The sequence below is a fragment of the Bufo gargarizans genome, chromosome 4 (genome assembly GCF_014858855.1).
Source record: "Bufo gargarizans isolate SCDJY-AF-19 chromosome 4, ASM1485885v1, whole genome shotgun sequence".
NCBI lineage: Eukaryota > Metazoa > Chordata > Amphibia > Anura > Bufonidae > Bufo > Bufo gargarizans.
Genome location: NC_058083.1, coordinates 261,522,804 through 261,549,201, shown reverse-complemented (window position 1 = coordinate 261,549,201; position 26,398 = coordinate 261,522,804). Strand labels below are relative to the sequence as shown.

At 40.5% G+C, this 26,398-nt stretch overlaps 1 protein-coding gene across 1 annotated transcript in view; it reads right to left on the bottom strand.

The window, feature by feature from the left end:
• GRIK2 (glutamate ionotropic receptor kainate type subunit 2) overlaps window positions 1-26,398 on the bottom strand; it is a 1,088,075-nt gene that overhangs the window by 87,939 nt on the left and 973,738 nt on the right. Inside the window, exon 14 of the mRNA XM_044292309.1 lies at window positions 18,298-18,523. Within this exon, the coding sequence (XP_044148244.1) occupies window positions 18,298-18,523 (226 nt within the window). The remainder of the gene's footprint in view (window positions 1-18,297; window positions 18,524-26,398) is intronic.

The following is a 26,398-nucleotide window of genomic DNA, read 5'->3' as shown; positions in this document are numbered from 1 at the left end:
AACACTATTTCACCATGCCACTATGTGGCCTCCTCATGCTGCCGTCTCCACACTATGTCACCTTGCCACTCATTATCATTATGCTGCTGCTGCTGCTTAAAAGGCCTTAGACTGATCACCCGCCCCACAATCAAATTTAGGTTTTGGAACCGACAAATCCAACTTGCTTTTTAGGGCTGCATTAATCTGCAGGTTACCGTCGTACAGCTCTACAGATAACTTTCCATCTGCATCTTTCTCAACAATCTGTGCCCTCAGTCTTTTATCCAGACTCTTTCATTCTGCCACTATGTGGCCTGCTCATGCTGTCATCTCCACACTATGTAACCTTGCCACTCATTTTTATCATCATGCTACTGCTGCGGTTGCTTGAAGGTCTTGGACTGATCACCCGCCCCACGATCTAATTCAGGTTTTGGAACCAACAAACACAACTTGCTTTTGAGGGCTGCATTAATCTGCAGGTTACCGTCGTACAGCTCTACATATAACTTTCCATCTGCATCTTTCTCAACAATCTGTGCCCTCAGTCTTTTATCCAGACTCTGTCATTGTGCCACTCTGTGTCCTCCTCATGCTGCCCTCTCCACACTATGTCACATTGCGACTCTGTGGTATCATTGGGGGAGCTTCGTCGTAATAATTTTTAAACGTATGTTAGGGAAAGCATATTCACAGCACTGCGAGCTGCAGACGCAGTATGCTCTGGATTATGACCACGAGGGTGTAGATGTAGCGAGTCGCTTTGGAAATAGATACTAAGCTGAAACAAGCAGCGAGACACATGGCTTTAATAAATATGTAATGTTGCTAATAGCAGACCGCACACATCGTTGAATGATAGAACAATCTGGTGGTATATAACACCAGGGCACCATCAAGGGTGAAGATAACCTTTTGAGGTGCACTTACTTAACACAACTATCATTCTTAGAAGGATACTATCCGGGAATAGGTATTGATACAGTACCACAATCACCCCGTGGACACCATCCCTTACATATATATTTTTAAACACTCTCAATAGAGTTGTTTCTTGTTTGTTTGTTTTGTATTATATGTGGGGAAAATTATTCTAATAAATAACAATAAAAGTTATATTTTAAAATTTGACCTAAAACAGGTATTATTGGTCTTTTTGACCATTGGATTATAAATATTGATCTCCTGGGTCCAGTGGATCTTCTGCAAATAATATCTGTGGTATCATGCTGCTGCTGCTGCTTGAAGGTCTTGGACTGATCACCCGCCCCACGATCTAATTTAGGTTTTGGAACTGACAAACTCAACTTGCTTTTGAGGGCTACATTAATCTGCAGGTTACCGTCGTACAGCTCTACAGATAACTTTCCATCTGCATCTTTCTCAACAATCTGTGCCCTCAGTATTTTATCCAGACTCTGTCATTGTGCCACTCTATGGCCTCCTCATGCTGCCGAAACCTACAGACTCTGTCATTGTGCCACTCTGTGGCCACCTCATGCTGTCGCCAACTCCAGAATCTGTCATTGAGCTACTCTGTAGCCTCCTGATGCTGTCACCTACTCCAGACTCTTTAATTGTGGCCTTCTCATACTGCTGAAAACTTGCAAACTACACACTCTGTCATTGTTGCAATGTTCTGTTTCTCTCCACAGCAGATGTGTGCTAGAGGAAAACTAACAGTGCTTGATTATTTAGCTGCTCTATTCTTGTATGCTATGTCTGACTAGTGGAGCACCATGTCATGGACCTATCAGGTTCTGATCCTGGGACTTGGTGCTATATTTAAACCCCTTCTTGGACATGCACCTTTGGCAGTGATAGCTTTAGACTCCTTAGCTGTACTCTGGATCTGGTTCTTTGTGTGTGTAGATTGATATTATTAGGGATGAGCAAAGCAAGTTTCGGATGCAATATCCAAAGTCACTTCACTCATTCACTAATTCATTTTAATTCTGTACCAAGATCCGTATCCTTATAGCATTAAAATGTATGTGCTCCGGTGAGGCGATGTAAGTTATCACTGAAGCCTCGTGGGACTTCAGTGAATTTGAAAACCATTTTAAAACTTGGTTCCTGTTTTAAAATGTTTTTCAAGTTTAATAATCAAATACCAAAGTCATTCACTGAAGTTTCGTGAGACTTCGGTGACAACTCACTTTGTCTTGCCAGAGCACATACATTTTAATGTTATGCAGAGATAGATCTACTTATAGCATTAAAATGAATTTTGGAGCGAAGCAACTTCGGATCTTGCATCCAAAGTTTGCTTGGCTCATTCCTAGCTATTATTGTTATTGACCTCGGCTTGCCTTTGACCACTCTCTGTCTCGAATTTTGGTACTGTGCTTTTTATCTGGTTCTGACTTCGGCTTGGCTTTGTAACTCTGTGCAGTAGCATTCAATTATTCTTCCTTCTAGCAGTTATGATTTAATTGTTAACAGTTTGAAATGAAAATCTAGGTGGGTGTTACCAGTTGGGGGTGCGCCAATTCACAGTCTGACACTATCTAATCAGTTCTGCCTATGTCAGACTGTGCAGGGACACACCTCCAACTGGTAACACCCAGCTACACCTTCAACTGCTAGCAATGCATAACCTTTTGACGGAATAATAAACAAACTGAACAACATGGAGTCAGAATAGATGCTCGAGAACAGTTATTACAAGGGAGATGCAATTGGGTACTAAAGGAGACATGTCAGTAAAGGTTATAAGTTAAGTCCTCTTTAATACCAACCATCATAGGTCACTAATGAGATACATTTTTATAAAAAGTGCCTTTGCACCTAATTTTTGGGTGAACTCTGTAAAATCAATTTATACTCTTTTATTCTCCTTCCCTTGCAGTTCCATTTATTCCCTGATGTCATTCTTTCTTTCTTTCAAATCTTAATCTATCTTGGCCCATGTAGGTTTTCTTACAGGCATACTGTAATAGATAAATAAGATTTGTGGCCTTACGGTAAAAAACAAAGGTCCCTTTGCACTGTGTGGCCATACATTTCAGTTTTCTTGTCTTTTTTATATAAACATTACTCCTAAAAATTTTAGCAACCCACCAATATGGTAAACATAAATCCTGAAACTGGGTCCCAAATATAAGGTCATGTATAATAAGGACCCAGCATTTCATATTGCTTTAATAAGCAGAGTATGTCAATCATAAGTCTTGATTTATTCCCTAAACTTTTTCATATCAGATCTTTGTTGCTCCACCGTTTGTAGTTTTAGTTTCTCAACTTCTGTTGCTGGATAGCTCTTATTATTAAACGTCAGGTTAATCAATTAGGTTAATCAATATATTTTAGAAATTATTTAACAATACATTTCCAAAGTAAGAAGACATTTTCTATATAGGAAATCCATATGGATCATATATACCGAGCCCTAAATTCTCAAAGGCTACATCAAAATATTTGCGCAACCCAGCGCAACTAAAGATCCCATTAAAGTTCCCCAAAGCTGCAAATAAAAACCTGCAATAAGAGCAAAAAAATATATTTTCAAAAACAAATTCCAACAATGTCATCTAAAATAATTATCTGATTATCCAACCTCTTATTTTGACATAACTGCTCTTTTATACAATTACTATATCTGTGCTATATTAGTCATACGTTTTGTAAAAAAAAGTAAGCATAGAAATGTGTTGCAATCTCTTGGTATACCCTTAATGTTTGACCAAAATAATTTGTGTCAATGAGGCACCTCTCCAAATTTTTCACTATCTCTTGAAAAAAGAATAAGCATAAATACACAAAGTTTATAAAAGAACTACTGGATTTGACAAAGTAGTCCTAGGTTGAAATTTATCATGAGGGTAATATGTGAAGTCAGTGCACATACTTTGTGCCAAATTTATTAAACAGTACACCTTGTTAAGTTTGAAGCATCTTTAAACCTAACACTTTAGTCTAGAATTGCTACCCCAATTTTTGCAAACCAGCCCCTACTGGAGTGACTTTGGGACTTTTTTTGACTTCTTAAAAAAGTCTCAGTGATAAATCTGGAGTGAAACCAATTATCATAGCTGGCCTTGGCCATGTTTCCACCCACTTGTCAAAACTAGAGTGAGTGATATAAAAATGCAAAGTCAGACATTTTTTTCATAAGTGAATCTGAAGCACAGCAGATTCTGAAGCACAAGGCTTGATAAATTCCCCCCTTAAAATTACCCTCTGTCATTCCCTACAGGGTGCATGGGTAAGGGGGAAGACTGTTCCAAAACATTTCAGCAGGGTGAGGATGTCTGATTACAAAAATGCTCTGCATTCTCAATGTTCACAATTTATCTGGATTACATGTCGAAGAACAAATACTAGAATTTTGGACTATTATAACAGATCATGGATTACTGTGAGTAATTACTATTGGCTGTAGCCCAACAAGGCTGCTAAAATTTTTATGCCCGTGATATGAAAGGGGCTGTTCACTTTTTACTATTGATCACCTATGCTCAGGAAAGGTCATCAGTGTCAGATCTGCAGGGTCCAACACCAAGCATCCCTGCAGATCAGCTTTTTGAAGAGAACATAGTGTTCATATGAGAGCTACTTTCTTTGCTCTATATATCTGCTTGCCACAGCAATTGCAGTAGGTAGCAAATGTAATTATAAGTATGGCATCCTCATTCACTTCTATAGGATGGCTCTGTCAAGTGCATAGGTAGGAGCCATCCCATGGAAGTGAATGGGGATGCCATACTTATAATTACACCTGCTCACCACTGCAATTGCTGCGGCAAGCAGGTAATCGTTGAGGGTGTCGGGAGTCGTATCCCTGCCGATCTGATATTGATGGCCTATCACGAGGATAGGTCATCAATAGTATAAAGCTGACAACCCATTTAAATCAAGCTATGTTAGGGATACATCTTCAATTTCCATGTTCTAGAAAACACCTTTAAGCCCCTTTAGTTGCACACTATAGGAAAAAACACCAGCCTCTCTGGTGGCCAGCACATAGTCTGGTGCTTTTTTTTTTATAGTGTGCAAGTATGGCCGCAGCTTCTGTATTATAGGGTGCTCATAACCATAGAAACAAGCAGTGTATAATTTGATAGAAAATGAAATCTAGCCAGCAAAGGAGGCAATATGGACAATGGGAAAGTGAAAAAATTCAAATTTTCTTGTCCATCCACAAATAAGTTGCATCCACTTCTTTGCATTACACTTGTTTTTGAGTAACTCCTTTATAGTTATAACATTATGATTAGACTATTTGGTTAGTTATTAGTTAGCAAAATAATTTAGTTGTTCTCTTGCAGACTACAGCAGGTTTCCCTAAAAATGTCCTTTCAATTTTCTGCATTCTTTTTGCTTTTCCAAAACAGAAAGTGCCTGCAACATAAAACACAAATGCACACCAAACTACACCAATACTCCAATGTCTTGCCTTTGATCCCATTCTAGAGGGTTCCATAAGATAATAAATTGTCTAAGCTGGTAGCATTGCTAGACTTATTATGATTTTCAAGTGATGTCAATATGATTTATCTTATATCTGTTGTATTCTACGGTTAACAATTGAATTTCTAGTCCTTACTTCTCCCTCCTACTGTTTACTTTTTTGCATTTTCTCACTTTGAATGACCTTGCTGGTGCAGATTGACAACATATGTCTTGTCACATAATCTAATACCCTAATACCATACAATTCCATAACCAATAGAGCCTTTTATTCAAGCTAATTATTTTTGAAATTATGAAACTTATATCTAGAGTCACATTAGAGAAGGTTTCTCCATTAGCTCATATATTGGCTGTTTTCCTTTTAGATTCAAAAATCACAGCCAAGAGTTGGCTGTGTCAAGTTAAAAAAAAAGAATAAATGCTCAGCTAATAAATTTTAATTTATAGAGCCCACAATAGTGTATTTTTGGAGGATCAAAAACATTTGTGCATTACATAGGTATTGATTAATGGGAACTGTATAATAATGATCTCTGGAGTCCCCTACAGAATAAAACCGAACACTGAACTAATTACATACCTTGTAATCATCAAATTATTAAAGGGGTTCTCTGGGAATAAAGAAAAGTAAAAAAAAAAAAAAAATATATATATATATATATATATATATATACACAATACAGACCAAAAGTTTGGAAACACCTTCTCATTCAAATAGTTTTCTTTATTTTCATGACTATGAAAACTGTAGATTTACACTGAGGGCATCAAAACTATGAATTAACACATGTGGAATTATATACATAACAAAAAAAAGTGTGAAACAACTGAAAATATGTCATATTCTAGGTTCTTCAAAGTAGCCACCTTTTGTTTTGATTACTGCTTTGCACACTCTTGGCATTCTCTTGATGAGTTTCAAGAGGTAGTCACCTGAAATGGATTTCACTTCACAGGTGTGCCCTGTCAGGTTTAACAAGTGGGATTTCTTGCCTTATAAATGGGGTTGGGACCATCAGTTGCGTTGTGGAGAAGTCAGGTGGATACACAGCTGATAGTCCTACTGAATAGACTGTTAGAATTTATATTATGGCAAGAAAAAAGCAGCTAAGTAAAGAAAAACAAGTTGCCATCATTACTTTAAGAAATGAAGGTCAGTCAGTCCGAAAAATTGGGAAAACTTTGAAAGTGTCCCCAAGTGCAGTCACAAAAACCATCAAGCGCTACAAAGAAAATGGCTAACATGCGGACCGCCCCAGGAAAGGAAGACCAAGAGTCACCTCTGCTGAGGAGGATAAGGTTCATCCGAGTCACCAGCCTCAGAAATCGCAGGTTAACAGCAGCTCAGATTAGAGACCAGGTCAATGCCACTCAGAGTTCTAGCAGCAGACACATCTCTAGAACAACTGTTTAGAGGAGACTGTGTGAATCAGGCCTTCATGGTAGAATATCTGCTAAGAAACCACTGCTAAGGACAGGAAACAAGCAGAAGAGACTTGTTTGGGCTAAAGAACACAAGGAATGGACATTAGACCAGTGGAAATCTGTGCTTTTGTCTGATGAGTCCAAATTTGAGATCTTTGGTTCCAACCACCGTGTCTTTGTGCAATGCAGAAAAGGTGAATGGATGGACTCTACATGCCTGGTTCCCACCGTGAAGCATGGAGGAGGAGGTGTGATGGTGTGGGGGTGCTTTCCTGGTGACACTGTTGGGGATTTGTTCAAAATTGAAGGCATACTGAACCAGCATGGCTACCACAGCATCTTGCAGCGGCATGCTATTCCATCCGGTTTGCGTTTAGTTGGACCAACATTTATTTTTTAACAGGACAATGACCTTAAACACACCTCCAGGCTGTGTAAGGGCTATTTGACCATGAAGGAGAGTGATGGGGTGCTGCGCCAGATGACCTGGCCTCCACAGTCACCGGACCTGAACCCAATCGAGATGGTTTGTGGTGAGCTGGACCGCAGAGTGAAGGCAAAAGGGCCAACAAGTGCTAAGCATCTCTGGGAACTCCTTCAAGACTGTTGGAAGACCATTTCAGGTGACTACCTCTTGAAGCTCATCAAGAGAATGCCAAGAGTGTGCAAAGCAGTAATCAATGCAAAAGGTGGCTACTTTGAAGAACCTAGAATACATATTTCCAGTTGTTTCACACTTTTTTGTTATGTATATAATTCCACATGTGTTAATTCATAGTTTTGATGCCTTCAGTGTGAATCTACAATTTTCATAGTCATGAAAATAAAGAAAACTCTTTGAATAAGAAGGTGTGTCCAAACTTTTGGTCTGTACTGTATATATATATATATATATATATATATATATTGCCTTTCATTATTTATAATGGCTTGTTTTGTCTAGTGAGCAATCATCGGAGGAAATAAAATGGCTGCCATCCTATTAGTGCACATAAAACCTGTCCTAATCACACAATAGCATAAGTTACTTCGCAAACTCTGAGCTAAAGAGCTGCCTCAGCCTCCTCTCTTCTCTACTTGTTAGTGATTATATTCCTGAAGGCAGCTGATAAAATATTTTGCTGAATCTCTGTAGGAATGGCGTTCATGAGGAGACATGAAGTACACAGAGGAAGGTGAGGATGTGGCTAATCAGCTGCAGCACTTGCATGTCTCCATTACCACAGTCTATCCTGTCCATCCTCTCTGTACTTCATGTATCTTCATGAACTGAATTCCTGCAGAGATTCAGCTACAGTTCTTATCAGCTATATTCAGGATCATAATCCCTGACAAGCAGAGAAGAGGATGAGGCAGCTCTTTAGCTCAGTGTTCTGAGGTAACATCCTGCTGTGGGATTAGGACAGACTTTGTGTGTGGTAATAGGACGGTGGCCAAATTATTTCCCCTATGATTGGTCTCTAAACAAAACAAGCCATTATAAATAATGAAGTTTGGGAATATATTAATAATAAAGTAATATTTAATTATTTAATTGTATTAATTTCTGGAGAATTCCATTAAGGGATTTTTTTTATCACTGATTGTCAAATCAGACAACCCTTATAAAGACTTTTAAGGTCTCTTCACGTGCCCCTGATAAAATCTGTAACAAGATGGTCAGCAGTTTATCCATGAAGATGTCCATGAAGGATCCTTGCTTGATACATGTGTGCGTTTTTGGCCTTCCATGTGTCCTCTCTATTCAATGTACACTGCTAGGCTGTAAATTAGCTTCCAGAGCATATCCTACCAATGGTCTATGAAAATCACTGCCAGAACATTGATGCTATCAGTGTTATATCAGTGGGTAACACAAAGACAGACTTAAAGGTAATGTCTTATCATGGACAATGGGGACATATCGCTAGGATATGCCCTAATTGTCTTTAGGGGGGTCCCACCACTGGGACCCACACCTATATCGAGAACAGAGCCCCGCAAATGAAGGAGGGCGCACTGAGCATGCGCAGCTGCCCTCCATTCATTTTCTATGGGCCCGGCGAAAACAGTCGAGCGCTGGTTCGGTTATTTCCGTCGGCCCCATAGAAGTTAATGGTAGCGGGGATCAAGCATGCGCTGTACAATCCCATTTACTTATATGAGACGGCTTGGTGGTGGCCGGATTGGATTCCTCCAGCCACCACCTTGCGGGGCTCCATTCCCGATATAGGTGCGGGTCCCAGCAGTGGGACCTGCACTTATACAACAATGGGAGCATATCCTAGCGATATGCCTCCATTGTCCTTGATGAGACAACCTCTTTAATGGGTGAGTTTGGTCCATGTCTAGGACCAAAGTATTGCATGTCTTTGTGGTTTTCTACTGACCCACGGTCAGTGGAAAATCATAAATGTATGAATAAACACATTAACAATTGATTGGTACATACAGTATGCTGTCAGTGGAGAACATGTGTGAAAGAGACCTAAATGATTCATCTCACACATGACTTGCAACTACAGTATATTATGTGCTAGTTTAATAGAATGTTTTATACTGTATGTTTACTTTAAATTATATATATATATATATATATATATATATATATATATATACAGTGGATATAAAAAGTCTACACACCCCTGTTAAAATGGTAGGCTTCAGTGATGTAAAACAAATTCATTTAACGTGCCTCTGATTAACCCCAAATAAAGTTCAGCTGCTCTAGTTGGTCTTTCCTGAAATTTTCTTAGTCGCATCCCACAGCAAAAGCCATGGTCCACAGAGAGCTTCCAAAGCATCAGAGGGATCTCATTGTTAAAAGGTATCAGTCAGGAGAAGGGTACAAAAGAATTTCCAAGGCATTAGATATACCATGGAACACAGTGAAGACAGTCATCATCAAGTGGAGAAAATATGGCACAACAGTGACATTACCAAGAACTGGACGTCCCTCCAAAATTGATGAAAAGACGAGAAGAAAACTGGTCTGGGAGGCTACCAAGAGGCCTACAGCAACATTAAAGGAGCTGCAGGAATATCTGGCAAGTACTCGCTGTGTGGTACATGTGACAACAATCTCCCGTATTCTTCATATGTCTGGGCTATGGGGTAGAGTAGCAAGACGAAAGCCTTTCCTTACGAAGAAAAACATGTGCAAAAACACCTCTGAAGTCTCCCAAAAGCATGTGGGAAAAGGTTTTATGGTCTGATGAAACCAAGGTTGAACTTTTTGGCCATAATTCCAAAAGATATGTTTGGTGCAAAAACAACACTGCACACCACCAAAATAACACCATACCTACAGTGAAGCATGGTAGTGGCAGCATCATGCTTTGAGGCTGTTTTTCTTTAGCTGGAACTGGGGCCTTAGTTAAGCTAGAGGGAATTATGAACAGTTCCAAATACTAATCAATATTGGCACAAAGCCTTCAGGCTTCTGCTAGAAAGCTGAACACGAAGAGGACAACGACCCAAAGCATACATCCAAATCAACAAAGGAATGGCTTCACCAGAAGAAGATTAAAGTTTTGGAATGGCCCAGCCAGAGCCCAGACCTGAATCCGATTGAAAATCTGTGGGGTGATCTGAAGAGGGCTGTGCACAGGAGATGCCCTCGCTATCTGACAGATTTGGAGTGTTTTTGCAAAGAAGAGTGGGCAAATCTTGGAAAGTCAAAATGTGCCATGCTGATAGACTCTTACCCAAAAAGACTGAGTGCTGTAATAAAATCAAAAGGTGCTTCAACAAAGTATTAGTTTAAGGGTGTGCACACTTATGCAACCATATTATTTTATTTAAATATTTTTTCTTCCCTCCACCTAAAAGATTTCAGTTTGTTTTTCAATTGAGTTTTACAGTTTATAGGTCACATTAAAGGTGGAAAAAGTTCTTAAATGATTTATCTTCTCATTTTTTTTACATCACAGAAACCTGACATTTTACCAGGGATGTGTAGACTTTTTATATCCACTGTATATATATATATATATATATATATATATATATATAAAATAAAGTACACTGTATGCATGCCTAGAACATCTCCTTTATATTCTTATACTGCAGTGTTCATTTCTCATTGCCCTCGTTGAAAAGCACCGTGTGCTGATAGCATGAAAACTGATAGGATTTTTTTTATTCTCAGGTTGCAGTTAATAATAATTTACATGGCACTAGTAAATTGCTTTTATTCATCACGAGCCTAGCCCAGATCCGGAAAATAATTTGGCTTATCTTTAGGAATACTGAAAAGTATGTTTCATAGCCACAGGATTGTTCAGTAGAAAAATCCTAATAAAGCAATAGATCTGCAGAGTAAAATTAAGGCAATCATAAATCAAGATTTACATATCCTTAAAAGCTTTTATTTTATTTTACATTTTCATTTAAGATTGAGAAGATAGGCAGTTATATAAACATATTGTATATCACATATTCAGAATATTTTCTTAAAGTGTAGAATCCTATAAGGGTATATTGTAAACCACAACATCGTCTTTTATTATTTTTCTTTCTTTTGCATAAAAAAAGTTTTTACTGAAAAGCTTGCTTAAATATGCTAATAAAAATGCACCCAATTGAAAAAAAAAAGAAAAGCACAACCAAAAAATATAAATGAAAAAAAAGTGTGAATTCCAATAGACTTTGAGGTAACATCTGGAGCTAGACTTTTTTCTAGCAGAAAATTTACCTAAAGCGCATTTACAAAAATGCCTTAAAAAATGCTAAAGTGAAGAAAATGCCACAAAAAAACCCTATGTGTGAATCCATAATAGTGTTAAAGTCTATTTTAACCAGCTTTCTTGAACACAATTCTGAAGCTTATATTACCTAGTCTGATTACTATATTCTGTCGTTCTCTGAGTATATCCGTGTTAATGACTGTGTGCTCAATCAACTAGAGCTTCTTTTGACAGAATTTTACCAGTTTTACTGAAGAGCTTCCATAAAAGAGTTGGTTTAGCTTTGATGAATGCTTTTCACAAGTGGTAGAGAACAAAACATGTCTGAATAGGGATAATGCTTTGAAATTTATGCTATGAAATTTTGTAATAGTAATGATTAAATGCTTTTGGGCAAAGTTCCTTTGCAGACTTCCTTTAGAGATCAAGTAACCCTAGTTCCCAGTGAAAATCAAATATACAATCCAATGATAAATATGAATATTGGTGTGCGTTTGACCATACCGTAACATTAATGCCTCATGCACACTACGGTATGTATTTAGCAGTCCGCAAAACACAGATCTGCAAAATGAGTATAAAGCCTATGTAACGTCCGTTTTGCATCCATTTATTTTTTTCAGACCTGTCAACTTCAATGGGTCCTTGGTCCACATTTTCTGGCCAAATATAGGACATGTTTTACCTTTTGCTGAACTAACAAATGTATGTGGACACACTTAACACAGAACTAAAGGTAGGTATAATTTGTTCCTGTGACTGTTTCAAGTATCTTTCTAACCATTATAACTGCTACATTTACAGTATATTTAATTCATGGTATTCCTATAGCAGAATAAAATAATTTCAGACTAGGAATAATGCACTAAAGTATACATTAATTTTGTACCATGGCATACAAATAAACTATGGATCAATATTATGGACTCATAAGCATAATATGTATTCACATATGGTGCCTTTACTCATATCTAAAGAAGACCTGTCGATCAGCTGGTTGAAGAGAAGGCATGCCCCATGCCAGCGCTGCATTCTCTTCATTGTTTACCTGCTAGCTGTCACAACACCATCAGTAAGCAGATGTAATTTCAAGAAGTCATCCCATTTATTTCAATGGAACAGCTCCTTCCTATAAAATTGATCTTGATCAGATAATGATAACCTATACTGAGGATAGGTTATCAATAAAAATAACTTAGACACCAACCCCTTTAATCATTTTCTTTATTCACTAAATGAAATATACAGTAGGACTCATTGTTATATGTAGAGATGACCGAAATAGATTCGCCGGTTTGCCAAATTTTTCAGGAAATTTTGTGATGATCCAAATATATTTGCGGCAAATTATAGTGGTGTAGAATACTGTGCCTTGTAGTAACACTCATAGGGAGTCTGCTTTAGTAGTGAAATAATACTGTGAGTCCATATGACATGCAGATGACAGGTGTCGCTCTTAGAATCACTGCACACTTCATTTATTAGGGCAGTCACTGGGCCAAAACTGACCAAATAACTCAAGTACAAATTAAACCTTACAGGTCGATGTTAGCGTAAAAAAGAAGCACACTCTTTTTACACAGTTGCCAGCTGATTCCACATGGATGTTATCAGAACCTGTTCTATTAAACGCTTATACAAGTAGAGCCCCCCTGACAGAGTGGAGAGGGTGTCAGCAGTAACTTTGTGTTGATTAATTTGCCTTTCCTCTGTTCCATTAGAACAATGACCCACAAAAAATGTATACTGTCTGTGGAGCATATGCCTTCACTCGGTCAGCATTTGCTCAATAATCCATCAGTATTGCTAATGCACAAAAAAAAAGATGACACGTGAATGGAATGTTTTGTACCTACTCCTGCTTTTGGCTACCAAATCATAAGCCAATTCTGATGGGACCATACAGGCCTTACAGCTGCTACACAGACAGGATCTGTTGTCCGTCTCATTTTTCCTTCCTTCTGACAGATCATAAGATAGGTCAAACAAATAATGATGTCAGCCAGGCAAAATAGCGGCCCAGTCATGAATTGGGGAGGGTGGGAACAGCATTAGGAGACCACAGAGTGGCCAAATGACAGGGTCTGGAGGTTGCGGCAGCATCAGGAGGCCACATAGTGGCACAATGACATAGTCTGGAGGTGGTGGCAGCATGATGAGACCACAGAGTGGCACAATGACAGTGTGGAGGTGGTGGCAGCATCAGGAGGGCACAGAGTGGCACAATGACAAAGTCTGGAGGTGGTGGAAGCAGCAGTAGCAGCATCAGGAGAAGACCACCGAGTGGCACAATGACAGAGTCTGGAGTTTGCAGCAGCATGAGGAGGCCACCGATTGGCACAATGACAGAGTGTGGCGGTAGCAACTATATGAGGAAGCCACCAAGTTGCACAATGACAGAGTCTGGAGGTGGCAGCAGCAGCAGTAGCAGCAGCATCATAAAAAGGCCACCGAGTTGCACAATTACTGAGTGTGGAGGTGGCAGCAGTATGAGGAAGCCACCAAGTGGCATAATGACATAGTCTGGAGGTGGCAGCAGCAGCAGTAGCAGCATCAGGAGAAGGCCATCGAGTGGCACAATGACAGAGTCTGGAGGTGGCAGCAGCAGTAGCAGCATCAGGAGGAGGCCACAGGGTGGCACAACGACAAAGTCTGTGTCACTACCAGAGCTTTGAGACGTTCTCATACCTCTGTTTCCACACCCCTGTGATGATGTCACTACTAGAGCTAGGAGGAGTTCTCTTCCCTGTTTCTCCGCCTCTGTGATGAGGTCTTTACTTTTGGTTTCCTTCCTCCCAGCTGTTCCTCCTGTGTTTGATTTCGCTGCCTTTAAATCACGCCTCCTCCTTTGTAGAGGTGTGGATTATACTCTTCATTTTGAGCTGTATCTCTCGCTTGAGTGTCTTCACCTGTGTTACTTCTCTTCACTGGATCTGTGTCCTGCTGATGCGAGTACTTCAGATATCGTCTGCTGACTTCGGATCTGTTTGCACTGCGGCTGCAGCACCTCAGTTAAGTGTACAGACATTGTGTTTATCTGTTCTTTGCTGACTGGATCCGAGGCGACCCCGGTTCCGTCCATATACTGAGCAGGGCACCGGTGGCCGTGCCCCTTCCACTATTGTAGGGGTTTCAGTGGTCTTCAGCCTCAGGTACGCGGGCATGTCTCGATCTACCATTCGGATCCGGACATGCGCATAGCAGCTTAGGGAGAGCTTTTAGGGTCTGGCAGGGGTCACCCTTATTTCTCCCTAGAGTGGGTCCGTCAGTTGTTATTCTCTGTGTACACTCTTGTTGCTCATTTACAGCCGTGACAGTCTGTAGGTGGCGGCTACAGCAGTAGCAGCATCAGGAGAAGGCCACCCAGTGGCACAATGACAGTGTGGAGGTGGCGGCAGCAGCAGCATCAGTAGGAGGCCACGGGGTGGCACAATGACAGAGAGCAGAGGTGGCAGCGGCAGCAACATCAGGAGGAAGCCATCGAGTGGCACGACGACGAGACATTGCGGAGGTGGCAGCAGCATGAGGGGGCCAGAGAGTGGCATGATGACGAGAGATTGTGGAGGTGGCAGCAGCATAAGGAGGCCACAGAGTGGCCGCTTCGTTTATTCATTTATTTGGACTATGGAACAGAACAGAAGGTTATTATTTCTCAACTTTATAAAGTGTTGTTTAAGGCATGATTTAATAATACATGTTCTCCGGCACAAAAGGATTGACAAATTGATTATCCATTAATTTTCCTCGAAGATTGGGATAATATATTGGCAAATTTAAGTTTACTTTCTTATAATTTTAATCATGTTTTGGTTCAATTTGATATTAAATATTTAATACATTTAATAATAAAAAATAAGTGTTGCCTAAGACAGGAAAGAATCCGCCAGTCTTCTGTTTATTCAACGACGTGGTTATGATGGAAAAAGCATTCCAAAAAACTATTTCTCTCCACCTGGAGACGAATCCTGTTAAGATTGATACAAGTGTGGTATCGGCTGCTCATCGCACTTCTGGGGGAACCTTCCTGGCATAACCAGGCCTCTAGTAGCTACAGACAATGAGAAGACAAAGCGTCAAGATAGCTTTGAGCCCGGAAGATTGGCGAAGTTTATCAAGATACGTCACTAAAGATTTTACAGCATATAACCGCAGCGCTGACCGCTGAATAAATTTCATTTTTCGACCATAATACTTCAACAAAGATTTTACCACCGACGTAAACTGAGAATGCATTTTTCTGAAGTGTGTATATTTTTTTATTTCTATAATGAAATAGGCCACTGAATGCTTTTGCCACAAATAAGTGCACCAGTGAAGTGCGTATTTTTTTCTTTCTGTACGCTTTCAACACATATAACTGCCAACATGAACTGAGAATGTAAATATTTTTTTGTACTGAAATAGGCCACTAAACACTTTCAGCAGAAATAAATGCACCAGTGAAGTGCGTATATATTTTTCTTTCTGTACTGAAATATGCCAGTAAACACTTTCAAGACATATAACTGCAGAAGTGAACTGAGAATATATTTTCCTTTGTGTACTGAAATAGGCCAGTAAATGCTTTTAAAATAAATAAATGCACTAGTGAAATGCATATATATTTTTCTTTCTGTTCTGAAATAGGCCACTATACCCTTTTGCCACAAATAAGTACACCAGTGAAGTGTGTATATATAATTTTCTTTCCATAATGAAATTGGCTACTGAACGCTTTTGCCACAAATAAATGCACCAGGGAAGTGTGTATGTATTTTTCTTTCTGTACTGAAATAGACCACTAAACCCTTTTGCCACAAATAACTGCACCAATAAAATGCACATATTGTTTTCTTTCTATAATGAAAGAGGCCACTGAATGCTTTTGCCACAAATAAGTGCACCAGTGAAGTGTGTATATATTTTTCATTCTGTACTGAAATAGACCACTAAATGCTTTTGGACAAATAAGTGCACCAGTGAAGTGCATATTTGTTTCTTTCTTTACGTTTTCAACACATTTGACTGCCAACGTGAACTGAGAATATATATATTTTTTGTACTGAAATAGGCCATTAAACGCTTTCAGCATAAATTAATGCATCAGTGAAGTGCGTATATATTTTTCTTTCTGTACTGAAATAGGCCAGTAAACACTTTCAAGACATATAACTGCAGAAGTGAACTGAGAATATAGTTTTCTTTTTGTACTGAAATAGGCCAGTAAATACTTTTAGCAAAAATAAATGCACCAGTGAAGTGCATATATATTTTTCTTTCTGATCTGAAATAGGCCACTAAACTCTTTTGCCACAAATAACTACACCAGTGAAGTGCATATATTTTTTTTCTTTCTATTATGGAAACAGGCTACTGAACGTTTTTGCCACAAATAAGTGCACCAGTGAAGTGCGTATATATTTTTATCTCTGTACTGAAATAGACTACTAAACCCTTTTGCCACAAATAACTGCACCAGTGAAGTGTGCATATTTTTTTCTTTCTATAATGAAATAGGCTATTGAACGCTTTTGCCACAAAAACGTGCACCAGTGAAGTGTGTATATATTTTTTATTTCTGTACTGAAATAGGCCACTAAACGCTTTTGCCACAAATAAGTGCACCAGTGAAGTGCATATATATTTTTTCTTTCTATAATGAATTAGGCCACTAAACGCTTTTGCCACAAATAAGTGCACCAGTGAAGTGCGTATTTTGTTTCTTTCTGTATGCTTTCAACACATATAACTGCAGAAGTGAACTGCGCATATATTTTTCTTGTTTGAATAGATTTAAGCCACTAAAGGCTTTCCTACATAGCACTTGCATCCCAAAAACAAATTGATGGGATGACAGAGCTGTATAATGCCTATTTGGATCCCCAAATAATCTTTCCCTGTACTTGTAAATCGCTTTTCTAGAAGTGTCCCTAGCGCCTTATGATGTCTCTCCCTGCACTAAGATGCTGTGAAATGGTTCTTTCCTATCCTTTCCCTGCACTTGTAAATCGCTTTTATGTCACTGTTCCTAGCGCTTTCTGACGTCTCTCCTTGCACTAAGATGCTGTGAAATGATTCATCCCAATCCTTTCCCTGCACTTATAAATCATTTTTTCATTTTTTTTTCACAATCAGGTTTTTCCAATTGCTGACCCTAGAGCCTTCTCAAGTCTGTCCCTGCACTCAGAAAGCTTGAAAATGTCTGATTCTAAGATGGCCGCAGTATTTATAGGGCTGTGACATCATAGGGTTGGCTGGCTGATGATTGGCTGCATGCATGGCATTATGGTTTAACCCGCCTTCCCAGAGTTCCTTTCCCCATGTCCTCACATGTGTAGCCACCATTGTAGCTGCCATTTTAGGAAAAATTGTGATTCGTTACCACGAAGCACGAGGAAATTTGCATTAGTTGCAAATCAAACTTTTCCTGAAATTAGGATCGAATTGCACTTTATCAGCTTTAATTTGCTCATCTCTAATTATATGCATTACCTTATATCTGCCTTAATTTCAACATCATAACATCAACATTATAACGATCATAATTTCAAAATACAAAGCAGCCACAATTTTCTGTCCCAAACTGTATGAATAAACACAAATCAATTCATCATGAATTTACTATAATTATCTTTGCTTTTGTTTAATTACATATAATGCCACATTTGTTTCCAATTCTGTAGTCAAATTATAATGCATTTTACTAGTTAGAATACTAAAACTATATTAAGGTCTTAAGCTATATTGAATTGTTGGTGAGACATCTGAGCGTTTTCTTACTCAAACTAAGATAAATGAACAAAGACAAAATAATTGACATGCAACATACCCATGGGAGTTCCAACTCCATAACCTTTAGAATCTATAAGGCCTCCAATCTGTGTCAGGTTACAGTTGCGTTGCGTGACAAATTCAATGGTTGTTGACTCCATTAAAAAGGCATAATCAGAGGTGAGCACTCGCTGGATTCCCTCTTCATTATTTTTGACAAGTACCGACTGGCTTCTGCTATTCATAAAGGCCCACATTTTTTCGTACGTCGGTATTTTAGATTTCTAGGTGAAAAGAAACAAGAACAATTTATTATATATTATGCTAAGCTAACACATTTTATAAAAGTGTAGTAATTATTTAGTGTTTATTAAAAATATAATACAATGTTAAATTCTGAGGATTTCTACATTTTATTTATGAGATATCGACTGCTTGTCATAGATACAACCATATAACCATATTTTTTTTATTTTTTTTATTTTCAATTTCAAATTTCTCATTTAGTATAGAGGATTCTGGGTAATTGGACACTAAACATATGGACTTATTTCAGATCAAAAATGAACAGGGGGAGGGTTTTTAAAAAAAATTCTATCACTCCCATGGTTATATTTTCATACACAGCAAATGGTATGTATGAGAAATTTACATAATATATATATAAATAGAGCTTGGAGAACATAGGATCATATTTATTAAGACCGGCATTTTAGACTTCAGACTTAATAAAGCCTTAAACTAGAAATGGATCCGCCGATGTTATAAAGAGGCGCCAACCTCTCTATAACTTCAGCACATCTAGTACCAGTTCTAAATGTAAGACAGCTTCCTAGGTGTCTAACAGTTAGACCATTTTCTATGCCTGAAACAGGCTTAGAAATGATGAATGATACGGGCCTCCCGGAAAATCCCCTTCCCAGCCCAGGCTACTTCCACAATTTTAGACCTGTCGAGACCGAAGAAAAGTCACAAATAGCTATATGCAGCTGAAATGCTCCTAATTTAGGCATATTTCAGCATAGTAAACAACCCTCAATGTTTATTACATTAAAGCGGACTACCCATTTAAGAAAGGTGTTTACTGAATACTCAGCAATCAAATATTCTTCCAACTACCCTTCTCTCTTAAACTCTTAACTCAAATTTCTTAACTGATCGTGTTATCTTGAAACAAAAGATATTGAAAAGCAATCAAAGGTGTTTGCTTAACACATTTAGTTTAGATAACATGTCTCATAAAGCATGTGTGTTAACTCTACTACATCTGTACACATGCATGATTGGATCGGAAGTGTGTATATGTTTGGAATGGAGAAAGTAAAGTAAACTTCTGCCAAACGGAGCGCTCTCATATTAGATGGTTGACCGGTCCTGCTGAAATCAGCAGTTAAAGTTGGCATTTATCTAATGTGTATGGCTACCTAAAGAGAGATTTATCATCACTAGTTCAAAAGATGAGCCATTGCCAATAACAATCAATATGTTCCTTTGCGCCAGGTTAAATTTCCCCAAATGTTTTATCTTAAATCATATTATGTTACAATTAGTATAAAAGGAATGTGCACACTACAACCAATCATATTTCAGTTTTCTTAATTCAGTGGCTGACAAAAAAAAAAAAAAAAAAAAAGAAATACAGCATAATGATTGGTTAATATTTTGCTTGCTCTACTTTGAATATTTTCTATATTGGGACAGATAACTGCATATGCATAAATGTAAAGTAGTACTATGAATTTGTACACAAAACTGCTGCATTAATCTGCTGATCTCATCCTGTTTTGTAACTTTCTACTTAAATAATAAAAACATGTTTCAGCATGACAGTTTCAGTAGACATTATATTTTTTATGTAACCATATGCAGTATCAATGCATATTTCTATTTTGGATACATAAAAAGTGATTCTAACAAAATGCCCACAACTGCCTCTCCATTGTGTTCTAATTAATTATAATTTAATTTTTATTTTAACATAAGTTTTGTTTTATCTATTATAAAAGAGAAAAACAAGTATGGCTTTATTTCCTAATACAGTTGTGTTCATACACAATATTATACTGATAGTTTAATAATATGAATAGCAACATGCACTCACATTGACACACACACAGTTAATTAGTTATTGAGAAACCCTTGTTTATGTCAATATTCCTTTCATCATGGCTATGTTGACTGTAATACCAGGCCACATAAAAGTAAACCAAGAAACAATTTAGACTCAGCTACTAGGAAACATTATTGGGGTGCAACCCCCTCCTTACAAGTGTAGTATCCTAGAGGGTGTGCTACTATTTTTATACCTAGCTAATTTCTGTAATGGCTGCAACTATTATTACATATAATGTGCTTGGTTGTCCAGCTAGTGGCAGTGTATCTGGCAGAGAGTGCCTTTAGATAGAATGGAACTTACTATTCCATTCTCCCTCCTTTGGGCATGAGTTGGCTAGTCCTGCTTCCTACCAAGGATGTGGTTGGAGGAAGCTATAGTTGAGTTGCGAGTAGAGAAGTTAAGAAGTGGAGTTGAGTTGAAGGAAGAGAGTAAAGCAACATACTATAGTGATGGAGCGTTTCCCCTCACTGCTAAAGGAGCTTAGAGAGCATCTTATTCCTGATATATCTGATATACAGTACAGACCAAAAGTTGGGACACACCTTCTCATTCAAAGAGTTTTCTTTATTTTCATGACTATAAACATTGTAGATTCACACTGAAGGCATCAAAACTATGAATTAACACATGTGGAATTATATACATATCAAAAAAGTGTGAAACAACTGAAAATATGTCATATTCTAGGTTCTTCAAAGTAGCCACCTTTTGCTTTGATTACTGCTTTGCACACTCTTGGCATTCTCTTGATGAGCTTCAAGAGGTAGTCACCTGAAATGGTCTTCCAACAGTCTTGAAGGAGTTCCCAGAGATGCTTAGCACTTGTTGGCCCTTTTGCCTTCACTCTGCGGTCCAGCTAACCCCAAACCATCTCGATTGAGTTCAGGTCCGGTGACTGTGGAGGCCAGGTCATCTGGCGCAGCACCCCATCACTCTCCTTCATGGTCAAATAGCCCTTACATAGATTGGAGGTGTGTTTGGGGTCATTGTCCTGTTGAAAAATAAATGATGGTCCAACTAAACGCAAACCGGATGGAATAGCATGCCGCTGCAAGATGCTGTGGTAGCCATGCTGGTTCAGTATGCCTTCAATTTGAAATAAATCTCCAACAGTGTCACCAGCAAAGCACTCCCACATAGAGTTGAGCGAACACCTGGATGTTCGGGTTCGAGAAGTTCGGCCGAACATCCCGGAAATGTTCGGGTTCGGGATCCGAACCCGATCCGAACTTCGTCCCGAACCCGAACCCCATTGAAGTCAATGGGGACCCGAACTTTTCGGCACTAAAACGGCTGTAAAACAGCCCAGGAAAGGGCTAGAGGGCTGCAAAAGGCAGCAACATGTAGGTAAATCCCCTGCAAACAAATGTGGATAGGGAAATTAATTAAAATAAAATTAAATAAATAAAAATTAACCAAAATCAATTGGAGAGAGGTTCCATAGCAGAGAATCTGGCTTCCCGTCACCCACCACTGGAACAGTCCATTCTCAGATATTTAGGCCCCGGCACCCAGGCAGAGGAGAGAGGTCCCGTAACAGACAATCTGGCTTCATGTCAGCAGAGAATCAGTCTTCATGTCATAGCAGAGAATCAGGCTTCACGTCACCCACCACTGTAATAGTCCATTTTCATAAATTTAGGCCCAGCACCCAGGCAGAGGAGAGAGGTCCCGTAACAGACAATCTGGCTTCATGTCAGCAGAGAATCAGTCTTCATATCATAGCAGAGAATCAGGCTTCACGTCAGCCACCACTGCAACAGTCCATTGTCATAAATTCAGGCCCAGCACCCAGGCAGAGGAGAGAGGTCCCGTAACAGACAATCTGGCTTCATGTCAGCAGAGAATCAGTCTGCATGTCATAGCAGAGAATGAGGCTTCACGTCACCCACCACTGCAACAGTCCATTTTCATAAATTTAGGCCCAGCACCCAGGCAGAGGAGAGAGGTCCCGTAACAGAGGATCTGGCTTCATGTCACCAGAGAATCAGTCTGCATGTCATAGCAGAGAATCAGGCTTCACGTCACCCACCACTGCAACAGTCCATTTTCATAAATTTAGGCCCAGCACCCAGGCAGAGGAGAGAGGTCCCGTAACAGAGGATCTGGCTTCATGTCACCAGAGAATCAGTCTGCATGTCATAGCAGAGAATCAGGCTTCACGTCAGCCACCACTGCAACAATCCATTGGCATATATTTAGGCCTAGCACACAGGCAGAGGAGAGAGGTCCCGTAACAGACAATCTGGCTTCATGTCAGCAGAGAATCAGTCTTCATATCATAGCAGAGAATCAGGCTTCACGTCAGCCACCAATGCAACAGTCCATTGTCAGATATTTAGGCCCAGCACCCAGGCAGAGGAGAGAGGTCCCGTAACAGAGGATCTGGCTTCATGTCACCAGAGAATCAGTCTGCATGTCATAGCAGAGAATCAGGCTTCACGTCAGCCACCACTGCAACAATCCATTGGCATATATTTAGGCCTAGCACACAGGCAGAGGAGAGAGGTCCCGTAACAGACAATCTGGCTTCATGTCAGCAGAGAATCAGTCTGCATGTCATAGCAGAGAATGAGGCTTCACGTCACCCACCACTGCAACAGTCCATTTTCATAAATTTAGGCCCAGCACCCAGGCAGAGGAGAGAGGTCCCGTAACAGAGGATCTGGCTTCATGTCACCAGAGAATCAGTCTGCATGTCATAGCAGAGAATCAGGCTTCACGTCACCCACCACTGCAACAGTCCATTTTCATATATTTAGGCCCAGCACCCAGGCAGAGGAGAGAGGTCCCGTAACAGAGGATCTGGCTTCATGTCACCAGAGAATCAGTCTGCATGTCATAGCAGAGAATCAGGCTTCACGTCAGCCACCACTGCAACAATCCATTGGCATATATTTAGGCCTAGCACACAGGCAGAGGAGAGAGGTCCCGTAACAGACAATCTGGCTTCATGTCAGCAGAGAATCAGTCTTCATATCATAGCAGAGAATCAGGCTTCACGTCAGCCACCAATGCAACAGTCCATTGTCAGATATTTAGGCCCAGCACCCAGGCAGAGGAGAGAGGTCCCGTAACAGAGGATCTGGCTTCATGTCAGCAGAGAATCAGTCTTCATGTCATAGCAGAGAATCAGGCTTCACGTCACCCACCACTGCAACAGTCCATTTTCATAAATTTAGGCCCAGCACCCAGGCAGAGGAGAGAGGTCCCGTAACAGAGGATCTGGCTTCATGTCACCAGAGAATCAGTCTGCATGTCATAGCAGAGAATCAGGCTTCACGTCAGCCACCACTGCAACAATCCATTGGCATATATTTAGGCCTAGCACACAGGCAGAGGAGAGAGGTCCCGTAACAGACAATCTGGCTTCATGTCAGCAGAGAATCAGTCTTCATATCATAGCAGAGAATCAGGCTTCACGTCAGCCACCAATGCAACAGTCCATTGTCAGATATTTAGGCCCAGCACCCAGGCAGAGGAGAGAGGTCCCGTAACAGAGGATCTGGCTTCATGTCAGCAGAGAATCAGTCTTCATGTCATAGCAGAGAATCAGGCTTCACGTCACCCACCACTGCAACAGTCCATTTTCATAAATTTAGGCCCAGCACCCAGGCAGAGGAGAGAGGTCCCGTAACAGAGGATCTGGCTTCATGTCACCAGAGAATCAGTCTGCATGTCATAGCAGAGAATCAGGCTTCACGTCAGCCACCACTGCAACAATCCATTGGCATATATTTAGGCCTAGCACACAGGCAGAGGAGAGAGGTCCCGTAACAGACAATCTGGCTTCATGTCAGCAGAGAATCAGTCTTCATATCATAGCAGAGAATCAGGCTTCACGTCAGCCACCAATGCAACAGTCCATTGTCAGATATTTAGGCCCAGCACCCAGGCAGAGGAGAGAGGTCCCGTAACAGAGGATCTGGCTTCATGTCAGCAGAGAATCAGTCTTCATGTCATAGCAGAGAATCAGGCTTCACGTCACCCACCACTGTAAGAGTCCATTTTCATAATTTAGGTCCCAGCACCCAGGCAGAGGAGAGAGGTCCCGTAACAGACAATCTGGCTTCATGTCAGCAGAGAATCAGTCTTCATATCATAGCAGAGAATCAGGCTTCACGTCAGCCACCAATGCAACAGTCCATTGTCAGATATTTAGGCCCAGCACCCAGGCAGAGGAGAGAGGTCCCGTAACAGAGTATCTGGATTCATGTCAGCAGAGAATCAGTCTTCATGTCATAGCAGAGAATCAGGCTTCACGTCACCCACCACTGTAAGAGTCCATTTTCATAAATTTAGGCCCAGCACCCAGGCAGAGGAGAGAGGTCCCGTAACAGACAATCTGGCTTCATGTCAGCAGAGAATCAGTCTTCATATCATAGCAGAGAATCAGGCTTCACGTCAGCCACCAATGCAACAGTCCATTGTCAGATATTTAGGCCCAGCACCCAGGCAGAGGAGAGAGGTCCCGTAACAGAGGATCTGGCTTCATGTCAGCAGAGAATCAGTCTTCATGTCATAGCAGAGAATCAGGCTTCACGTCACCCACCACTGTAAGAGTCCATTTTCATAAATTTAGGCCCAGCACCCAGGCAGAGGAGAGAGGTCCCGTAACAGACAATCTGGCTTCATGTCAGCAGAGAATCAGTCTTCATATCATAGCAGAGAATCAGGCTTCACGTCACCCACCACTGTAACAGTCCATTTTCATAAATTTAGGCCCAGCACCCAGGCAGAGGAGAGAGGTCCCGTAACAGACAATCTGGCTTCATGTCAGGAGAGAATCAGTCTTCATGTCATAGCAGAGAATCAGGCTTCACGTCACCCACCACTGCAACAGTCCATTTTCATAAATTTAGGCCCAGCACCCAGGCAGAGGAGAGAGGTCCCGTAACAGACAATCTGGCTTCATGTCAGCAGAGAATTAGTCTGCATGTCATAGCAGAGAATCAGGCTTCACGTCAGCCACCAATGCAACAGTCCATTGTCAGATATTTAGGCCCAGCACCCAGGCAGAGGAGAGAGGTCCCGTAACAGAGGATCTGGCTTCATGTCACCAGAGAATCAGTCTGCATGTCATAGCAGAGAATCAGGCTTCACGTCACCCACCACTGCAACAGTCCATTTTCATAAATTTAGGCCCAGCACCCAGGCAGAGGAGAGAGGTCCCGTAACAGAGGATCTGGCTTCATGTCACCAGAGAATCAGTCTGCATGTCATAGCAGAGAATCAGGCTTCACGTCAGCCACCACTGCAACAATCCATTGGCATATATTTAGGCCTAGCACACAGGCAGAGGAGAGAGGTCCCGTAACAGACAATCTGGCTTCATGTCAGCAGAGAATCAGTCTTCATATCATAGCAGAGAATCAGGCTTCACGTCAGCCACCAATGCAACAGTCCATTGTCAGATATTTAGGCCCAGCACCCAGGCAGAGGAGAGAGGTCCCGTAACAGAGGATCTGGCTTCATGTCAGCAGAGAATCAGTCTTCATGTCATAGCAGAGAATCAGGCTTCACGTCACCCACCACTGTAAGAGTCCATTTTCATAAATTTAGGCCCAGCACCCAGGCAGAGGAGAGAGGTCCCGTAACAGACGATCTGGCTTCATGTCAGCAGAGAATCAGTCTGCATGTCATAGCAGAGAATGAGGCTTCACGTCACCCACCACTGCAACAGTCCATTTTCATAAATTTAGGCCCAGCACCCAGGCAGAGGAGAGAGGTCCCGTAACAGAGGATCTGGCTTCATGTCACCAGAGAATCAGTCTGCATGTCATAGCAGAGAATCAGGCTTCACGTCACCCACCACTGCAACAGTCCATTGTCATAAATTCAGGCCCAGCACCCAGGCAGAGGAGAGAGGTCCCGTAACAGACAATCTGGCTTCATGTCACCAGAGAATCAGTCTGCATGTCATAGCAGAGAATGAGGCTTCACGTCAGCCACCACTGCAACAATCCATTGGCATATATTTAGGCCTAGCACAGAGGCAGAGGAGAGGTTCATTCAACTTTGGGTAGCCTTGCAATATAATGGT